We start from the raw sequence: 9617 nt of genomic DNA on the forward strand, positions 1-9617 counted from the left end.
CTCAGCAGGGTCTAATGCCCTAGAATCCCCCCCCCCCAAAAGCAGCTATTTTCTCCAGGGGAACTGATTTCTGTAGTCTGGACATCAATTGTAATTCTGGGAGGTTGGCAGCCCTATTTGAAGTGTTCAAGGCTGCCACAATGGCTTTCTATCAGATGTGCGCCTGGAATTCCCTGCTGGGAACTCAGGGCGCAAGTGAACAGGGAGGAATACATGTGAGTCTGTTCACTTGCCATTCAAGTGTAATTCGTCACTTCTAGCTTGAGCCTGTTTTGCACATCTTGGTTGCCTTCGGACTGCAGTCACTGGGACACAGGGAAAAGGGCTTCAGCCTCCCTTCTCCCTCATGCCATTTTCCTGATCTGATGAAACCGTCTCTGGAAACCAGAAGGAAAATTAAAATGTACTGATGGCTACAAATAATGGGGCAAATAGCAGCTCTCATTTTTCAGGCTAGGGAAAGGGAACAGGAGGAAGGATTAAGACCCGTCTCCCTGTGCACCACAGCGCCCTTTGAAGTCAGGTCCATGAGGCCTGGAGATAAGTTTCAAATAAGGAACTCCCAGTACATATTTGATTAAAAAAATGTTTGGCTGCCACATGGACATAATGTGTGAATTGTTCCTAAGAAAATGATGGGGAAGAGGTGGCTAAAGGAAGCAAGAGGCCAATAGGAAGGTAGTTGAAAACAAGGTTCTGATTGCAAGCCAGCTAATGAGGAGAGCTGAGTGTAGGGTTGCCAGCCTCTCGGAATTACAGCTGATCTCCCGGAATTACAGCTGATCTCCAGCCAACAGAGATTCTGTAATAGTATTTATTTGTGTACTATAATCAGTAATGAACCTAAAATGTTATTCAGGTGGACCTCATGCCAGGAATTAAAATGATCTGTGATAGAAAATTTACTAGATGATTATGGCGTCTTAAGTGCACATATCTCAATCGGCCCTGACCAGAGTCACCCAGAACAATCTGTTTCTTTTGGGAAAGAGAGCATATATGTTTGATAGGGGAATAATTTCATAATAAAAATTTATTTACAAATTATTTATTTTACAAAATGTATATCCCACCTTTCTGCCCTCAAAAGAGCCACCAAGGCCCTTTTCACACTACATACCTGCTTCCAGAATATCGTGAAATGCAGCATAAAAAACGCGGAAGATAGCGTCTTCTCGCGAGAGTTTTGCGCAATGTCGCACAAAACTCTCGCGAGAAGATGCTATCTTCCGCGGGTTTTGCGCTGTATTTCGCGATGTTCTGGAAGCAGGTATGTAGTGTGAAAAGGGCCGAAGGCAGCGAACAGATTAAAACATACATAATAAAATTACATCTTAAAAACCATTAAAACCTACAAAAATCCCACATCATTAAAACAACACCAGGTACAAAATACATACAAAAGCATAAAAACAATTAAAAAATTGAGCGAGAAGTAGGGATCATTAAGGAATTGTCAAACAAAAAAAGAAGTCTTTACATGCTGGTTGAAGACATGTGAAGGAGACAGGTGAATTTCCCTAGGGAGAGAGTTCCAGAGTTTTGGTGCCACTACCAAGAAGGTCCTCTCCCTGTTTACCACCAGCCTAATCTCAGAAGATAGGGGCACCCAAAGCAGGGCATCCAAAGATGAGTGTAGTGGCTGGGTAGGTTCATAATATACAAGTTGAGCTGGTAATATAGCAACTTATAAGCAAGCTTATAGGCAGGCAGTGCTAGAATGACAAAAACTTCAATCCCAAACCAGTTTTCTCTCTAAGAACTTCTTGGCAACTTTGCCTACCCAGCTGTTCCTGGTAGAAAATTCTCGAAACATTCCAAGATGGCTCAGATAAAGAGCTGAATAATTGCTAGTAAATATCCGTGGTCAATGCTCAAGCAACGCTAAAGCAAGAGTGATTTTGAATAATGCACAACAACATGGAAGATACTTAATCATTCTGATTATTGTTGTCGCAGAGGAGAAGCTATTCATTCCCATCCTATTCATCCAGAAGCAAGTTTACTGAGATTCACTCCATCTGAGCTAGAGGAGGCAGCAGGAGGTCGAGGTGTTTGGGCCCACTAAAAGTAGCCCCATTTGATTCCTTCCCATGAGGCTTTATTTCAAGGATAATATAGCCAGCTACTGACCAAGGAGAGGCTGAAATCAAGTTTTTTGAATTTCTGATACAGAGTTAGAGTGGGGGATTAGGTGGCAGGGGAGATGTTGTTCCTGATAAGATGAAGTCACATAGGAGGGAGTGGTCCTTCAACTCAGTTCTCCTTCTCTTCCCTAGTGATGGTTTTCTTGGCCTTCTGAGGATAACAAAGTCTTTTCTTTGTTTTCCAGGCTGGATTGCAGGCACATTTTCATTCTCAGGGCGGAGGAGGTGTAGAGTTTGGTGATGGGTGTCTTTGGTCCCTCGATGACTAGAGTGAAGGGGTGACGGTCAGCCCTTCTCTTCTCTGCTCAGCCAGCCTAGTCTCTCAGCATCGCCGGCTAGTGCCCAAAAGATGGTCCCTGCTGGGCCTGATCCGGCCTTGGGTCTCTGGCAGCAACCAAGGAGCTTTGATATAATTCATCACCTCCTTAGCAGGGCTACGGTGACCAGGGTTGGGCATCAACAGCCCTTTCAGCATCTCCAGTGCCGGGGGTGTGAAGCGCTCCCAATGGGGTGGCCGTGGGGCAAAGCGAGGGCTGCGATGCCAGGAGGCAAAGCTGCGGTAATGCCGGTCGGCAGGCACAGCTGTGAGCCAGGGGAAGTAGCCAGTGAGCACGCAGAAGAGGAGCACTCCCAGAGCCCACGTGTCAAGGCTGGGCTGGGCCTCTAGACGAGCCTTGGAGCCCAAGCCACACAACTCGGGTGCGGTGTAGGGCAGACTCTCTGGCAAGGCTTCAATGGGGTGGCCCCGTGGGCAGCTCAGCCCAAAGTCAGTCAGCTTGATGCGCCGACACTCGGGATCACACAGCAGCACATTCTCTGGTTTGACGTCTCGGTGGACCAGCCCCTTGGTCTCCATGTAGTCCAGGGCACTTGCCAGCTGGAGAACACAGCGTTTGACCCGCTGCTCTGGCACACCAACCTGGGTGGGAAGAGTAGGGGAAATGTGAAAGCTGTATACAGCCCCATCTGTCTGTCCCATCTGTCTCATGCATCGCATCTGTCCCTCCCTCCCTCCCTCCCTCCCTCCCTCCCTCCCTCCCTCCCAGGAATTCAGGGTGGCATGCATTGCTTTCCCTTCCACATTGTATCCTCACAATGATTTTGGAAGGTAATTTTAGCTGAGAGAATATAACTGGCCCAGGTATACTCAGCAAGCTTCATAGCAGAATGGGGTTTAGACTGACATCTCCCAGATCCTAGTCTAACAAACAATCACTATCACTGGGTCTCTTGCAGGTTTTTTTTTGACAAGTGAAAGTTCCTAATCTCTAATAATCAGGATAACATAAATATATTCAGGGCCATTAAGCATTCAGAGCCCTGACCTGAATATCCCAGATGAGCCTGATCTCATCAGACCTCAGAAGCTAAGCAGGGTCAGCCTTGGTTAGTAATTGGATGGGAGACCTACAACGAAGACCAGGGTTGCAGAGGCAGGTGATAGCAAACCACCTCTTTTGCCATGAACATCCCGCTAGGTTTCGCCATAAGTCAGCTATGACTTGACTGCATCCTCCACTACCACAAGAGTTTAGGAGAGGTTACTCTGTGGTGAGATGGGATGAGAGGCTCTCTGCACATGCTTAGGGTATCTTAATTACACCATATGTAGCATTTAACCTTGGCAGGTAGCGTTTGTGCTATGTGCTACTCAGGGAAGTCTGCACTTTTTCATACCCCCTCATCTTCTGCAGCTCTTTGAAAAAGCATGGAAGAAGTGGGGCCAGACGGCTGATAACATTTGCAGGCATAAGGGCCACAGTGGGGCTGCTAGTTGCCAACCTGTTGTAAACTGAGCTCAAGGTATTATAGTTCTTGCTTATTGGCTTGAGTTACCTGTGGCACCATGAGCGAGAAGAGGTCATTGGCCAAGGCCAGCTCCTGTGCAAAGACATAGTGTTGTGGGGTCTGGAAGGCAATGCCAAGGGCGGTGGCAATGCAGGGGTGAGCCCCTAGGGTCAGCGCGATACAGTATTCGCTCAGGAAATCTTGCAGTTCTGTGCCTTTTTTATGCACAAATTTCAATGCCATGGGGGTCCCTGCAAGAGAGAAGAGGATGAAAGGTTGGGCTGTCCCCTTGCCCGGATCATACATACTTGGTATGTGCAAATACACACACATTTTGATAGAGGAAAACCACAAACATAGTTTCCCCAAACAGCAGAGTAGCCTGCGTGGTGTAGTCATTACTACTTGCCATGTTTCAGAACTCAGCCCTTGGCCCAATTAAGTTTAGTGCATCCCAACCCTTAGTCTGCCTCCTGGCCCCTGACTCACCTTGGCGCTGGTGGACTGCCATCAGGACATGTCCATATGAGCCACTGCCCAGCTCTCGGAGGATGGTGTAACTAGTAGCCACTTCTACCTGAGGCAGATTCTGAGCCGTCAGCAGCACCATCTCCTCCAGTCTTTTTGCAATGTCACCAGGGACTAGCTTCATGGCTGCACAGACAGAAAAAGAAGAGAGTGTGGGCAGAGGGGGACGACGACATGCAGATGACTTTTTACCGAGTGGCAAATTGCCACCCATTTGTCCGTAACATTTTGCCAAATTACACTGTGGCGGCAGATAAAGAAGCACCAACATCTCCTTTGCTATCAGGAGTATGAGGATCTGCAGTGGAGATGAAGCAGAAGAAAAGGGGGGTCAGCGTATATCCCTTTCCCCAGGAGCAGAATTGCACACACCTGAGAGATTTTGGCTGAGCACTTATAATGCACAGCAGAGACCTAGAGTTAGGGAGAAGGCACCTGGAGAATGACCTCAACTCTCACTCCATGTTGTGTATACTGTGTTGTGTATACTGTAAGTGATCAGTTAAAATCCCTTCAGGTGAATGCACTTGTGTTCCAGTGAAGAGGTACAATGAAACTGCTGTACCACTCCCCCTTGGTTGTAGATGTGATGCTTCGCCTTTCCTCTAGTACTTCATTCAGCACATTTATACCCCGCCACTTGTCCCAGATCCCTCTAGGAGGCTTACGAAATCCAAAAGTCAATCAACAGTCAAGCCGTATCACATAAATAATACTAGCATCCAGAGGATAAAAAGAAATAATTTAAAAAAGCCAGCCAAATCACATTTAAAACATTGTTTAAAGAATGAGAGAAAGGGATAGGCACCTAATATTTCTCTATAAATCACATTTTATCCCCTTTGCACAAGGAGATCAGGGGGGCATACGTGATTCTCCCTTCCCCATTTTATCCCCATCACGTGAGGCTATTCAGACTGGCACTGTGTAACTGGCCCTAGGTCTCCCAGTGAGCTTCACAGCAGAGTGGAGACACAATACTCTAGCCACTAGGTCACACTAGCTTTAAAGTGATGTTGGCAGGTGACCATATCTTGAAAGAGAGTTTCCAAGTCTGAATACGACATACCTCACCTCCAGAGTGTGGAAGTAGGGGCTCAGAAACAGATTGCAACTAACTGTGGACCTATATCAGCGTTTCCTCTGTGCCTCCCACCGCTCTTCAGTCATTATGAAACAGCATGCATTTCCATGGGAAAGAAAGTATTCTCTTTGACACAGCACCAGAAATTATGACACCAGAGTGTTTATCTAAGCAGATGGCACAGGTATTGGGCTGTGGATCAGATGCTGCGGATGGACTGCTGGATGATACCTCAGTCAGGAGGCTCGAGACACAAGATGAGGAGCACTGAATTTGGGGTCAAATGCCTGGATAAAGGAGCTAATTGTGCTGGAGTTCAGCCACGGAAAGTGTTCAGTAACAGTCAGCAATGATCATGTGCAGAGTGCCCTTCCTTCACGGGATAATCACAAACAATGCTCACTTATTTGGAATCTGGAGAAAGGGATTTCAGAGCAGAAGCAGGAAGGGGATAAAAATGGGCTCCATTTATTTTTATCCCACCCTTCCTCAAAGGTCAGGCCAGTGTGCATGATCTCCCTTCCCTGTTTTAGCCTCACAGCAACCCTGTGAGGTAGGTTAGGCAAAGGAGGGAGTGACTGGCCCTCAGTCACCCAGCGAGCTTCCATGGCAGTGCAGGGATTTGGACTTGGCTCTCCCAGACACTAGAAGGACATTTTAGCCACTACACCCCACTGGTCTGGCACTCCATTTACAGAACCAAGAAGTGCAAACAGCCGTCCCTTGCCTGAGACAGATACTGACCTGCCACAGTGCAGCTGAAGCCCTCACGTTGCCTCTCCAGAGCTATCCTGTTGATTCACTCTTCACTTAACTCTCTGGTTCCTCGATCTTGCCTGTCTGTTTGGTACCTGCTGCATTTCGGTCCCTGTGGAGCCTTTTATAGCAACTGCTTCCCATCTGGTTCAGTCCAGCTACACAAGGAGGGAAGCAAGCCAAGCCACCCCTGTCGTATCATCTCCCCGCCCCAAAAGGTCAGGCCTCTGGAGTCCAGGCGGTTTCATGGGGCAGGATTAGCAGCCAGTTATCAAGGTTATTTTTACCGCTGCCTGCCCAGCTGCTTGTATGCTCCGGTTATCTATGCCCCAGATGTTCCTGGAAAGAAAGATTCTTGCAGTTTTCTTCTTGCTCAAAAGATCAGGAGCTGATATTTGGTGGGATGAGTCTGAAGCGAGAGACAGAAAACGTGCACCATTTCTCTACAGCCCCATCATTTCCTATGTTCCCAGGCAGTGCTTCGTTGTGCCTGCGTCAGCTCACATCCCCTGCCACAGAACCTCATTATTTATGTCAAACAATTGTTTCAATGCTCCCCACCTCCCAGAGGGAGTGGAACATTCCAAGGCAGCTTTAGAGAAAGGGTTTTTTTCCCTGTCAGAAGATGAAGTAGTGAAGGCTTGAATAATAGTCTGTAGTTCCTGTTTATTTGTAGATATACAGGCTGAGCACGTAGTGCACAAGCAGGAATGGGAGCCTGACTCCCCCCCAACCCCCGTCTCCTGTTTCCAGGGATCATTGTAGTGTGTGAGTGGCTGGGGTGCAATAAAACCGATATAATGTTATATCCAGGGCGCTTTTTCTGGGAAAAGAGGTGGTGGAACTCAGTGGGTTGTCCGCGGAGAAAATGGTAACATGGCTGGTGGCCCCGCCCCCTAATCTCCAGACAGAGGGGAGTTTAGATCGCCCTCCGCTGCACGGAGGGCGATCTAAACTCCCCTCTGTCTGGAGATCAGGGGGCGGGGCCACCAGCCATGTGACCATTTTCAAGAGGTTCCGGAACCCCGTTCCCCCGCGTTCCAGCTGAAAAAAAGCCCTGGTTATATCAACATGTCAATTACTTAAAAGAAAAAACATGAAAAACTCTCCCACCATGAAGTGGGGGCAGAGATAGCTGCCACAGAGCCTGGGCCAGGGAAAATGTGGGGAAACCCAACATGTGGAAGGCCTGTCAGCACTGCGCTGCATTGGCAGCCCCAGCAACAATGAAGAAACCACAACAATGCATCCCCATGTGAAAAGGGCACACAGTCTTTCCCCCTGAAACTTAGGCCATTTCCAGATAGCTTACCTGAAGCCGTTCCATGCTGCAATGTTGTGGATCGTGCCGGGGAAAACGCGAAATATCGTCGCAAAACTCGCGTGAGAAAACGCGATATTTCGTGTTTTTCCCAGCACAATCCACAACATTGAGGCATGGAGCAGCTTCAGGTAAGCCATCTGGAAACGGCCTTAGCCACGATTAAGTTTCTAGTTCTCATGGTTCTAGCCCAATCTCGTCAGACCTCAGGGTCAGGCCTGGTTAGCATTTGGATTGGAGACCACCAGAAGCTGAGGGCTGGTACAGAGAGGCAGGCTATGGTAAACCACCTCTGTTCATCTCTTGCCTTGAAAACCCTACAGGGTCCCCATAGGTCAGCTGCAACTTGACGGCACTTTCCACCATCATGGTTCTAAATTACCCCTCCATGCACACATCTGGGCTTATTGGGGCAGCAGAGTTTCCTACTGGTTGGGTGTGGGAGTGGAGTGTGGCAGGAAGGAGAAAACACCCATTCTGTGTACTGCTTCTATCCCTTCCCTGTTTCATCCAAATTCTGTTGCAAAAAAACATGAATGTCACCATTTGGAAGTTTGATGATGGTGATGATGATGATGGTGATGATGATTTGAGAGGTTCATTCCTGGAATTCCATGCACACCAGACTGCTAGTGTTAATAACGGCCAGTGTCTGGTTTCATCCATACAATCACCAAAGCAGAATGAAATCTCCCTAAATAAATCATGCATAACCTTTGAAGTGATTGCAGGAAAAGCCTGGTCTTCACTGACTCTATCTGAGAACATGGCAGAGGGATTATAGGATATTAAGGGGAAATTAGTTCACTGCTAAGTGATCTAGCGGCTCACAACCCAGTAGCCCTTTCCTAGATCAGGTTCCTTTTTCTGCTGCAATCCTTTTGGGGAAGAACCATCTGTTTTGACAAGGATCTCTTTGTGCTTTGCAAAGCCCCTTTGCCTGCGTGTCAGTATTCTGCCCCCCAACCGAAGACAGATGCGCCCTGACCTTTCCTTCTACCTTGGCAGTCTATGCCTAGCTTGCAGCAGGTCCATTGCCAGCAGGGGCTTGTTGATGTACAGCACAGAAATCTGCCTCTGGGGAAGGGCTTAGGGGGGTATAAACAGGCAGATGGGTAGAGCACTGTTTGTTGTACCCTGGGTTTGGGTTTCCATGGAGAGACACTTGCCAAAATGGTTTAGAGTTGTTGAAGGGGGAAAGGGAGGCGTAGGGGAATGCTGTTTCTGATATCCTCCCAAGGACAGCTTTTCACAAGCCCCCTTGGCACTGCAGTAAAGAACTAGAAAGTATGCTGGGAAGAGGTGTGTATCCTCTATCTGCAAGGTTATGGCACGAAGCCACTGGCGAACACCACATGGTTATATTGTTAGGGTTGCCAGCTCCAGGATGAGAAATTCTGGGAGGTTTGGGGAGCAGACTCTGAAGGGGCAGGGTTTGGGGAGGGACCTCAGTGGGATATAGTGCCATAGAGTCTACTCTCCAAAGCAGATTTTCTTCAGGGGAACTGATTTCTTCATCGGAAGATCAGTTTGAAGTCTGGGAGAGCTTCAGCCACCACCTGGAGGAGGGCAACCCTGGTTCTTGCAAATTTGTTTCACAAGCCTGGCTTTAGCTTGAAGTAAGGACCTAAGCTATGCCACATTTAACAGCCCCCCCCCCCAGCATTACCCCTCACGACCTGAGTTCGATCCTGGCGGAAGCTGGGTTCAAGTAGCCGGCTCAAGGTTGACTCAGCCCTCCATCCTTCCGAGGTTGGTAAAATTAGTACCCAGTTTCCTGGGGGTAAAGTGTAGATGACTGGGGAAGGCAATGGCAAACCACCCCGTAACAAAAAGTCTGCCAAGAAAATGTCGTGATGCAAAGTCCTCCCATGGGTCAGTAATGACTCAGTGCTTGCACAGGGGGACTACCTTTACCTTATGTATTATTGTAACACTGAAATTCAGTATTCTTTTGTATTTAGGGGCCCCTTGTACTCCAAAGCCTTAAACA

At 48.0% G+C, this 9617-nt stretch overlaps 1 protein-coding gene across 2 annotated transcripts; it reads right to left on the reverse strand.

Annotated features, from left to right (window-relative positions):
• Positions 1 to 1032: 1032 nt before the first annotated feature.
• Positions 1033 to 6667, reverse strand: LOC129338551 (serine/threonine-protein kinase SBK1-like). 2 transcript variants are annotated; one of them, XR_008597954.1, is made up of 5 exons: positions 6292 to 6667; positions 4425 to 4589; positions 3984 to 4186; positions 1315 to 3066; positions 1033 to 1112 (listed from the first exon to the last, which is right to left on the reverse strand). XR_008597954.1 is itself a non-coding variant. In XM_054992865.1 (4 exons), the coding sequence occupies exons 2-4, from the start codon at positions 4585 to 4587 to the stop codon at positions 2470 to 2472; spliced, it is 963 nt and encodes a 320-aa protein (XP_054848840.1). In that variant the 5' UTR covers positions 4588 to 4589; positions 6292 to 6667; the 3' UTR covers positions 1236 to 2469. The 2 variants fall into 2 exon arrangements, 1 of the variants encoding a protein (XP_054848840.1); XM_054992865.1 differs by lacking the exon at positions 1033 to 1112 and having other exon boundaries at positions 1236 to 3066.
• Between the last annotated feature and the right edge of the window lie 2950 nt (positions 6668 to 9617).

This window comes from Eublepharis macularius, chromosome 12 (assembly GCF_028583425.1).
Source record: "Eublepharis macularius isolate TG4126 chromosome 12, MPM_Emac_v1.0, whole genome shotgun sequence".
Classification (NCBI taxonomy): domain Eukaryota; kingdom Metazoa; phylum Chordata; class Lepidosauria; order Squamata; family Eublepharidae; genus Eublepharis; species Eublepharis macularius.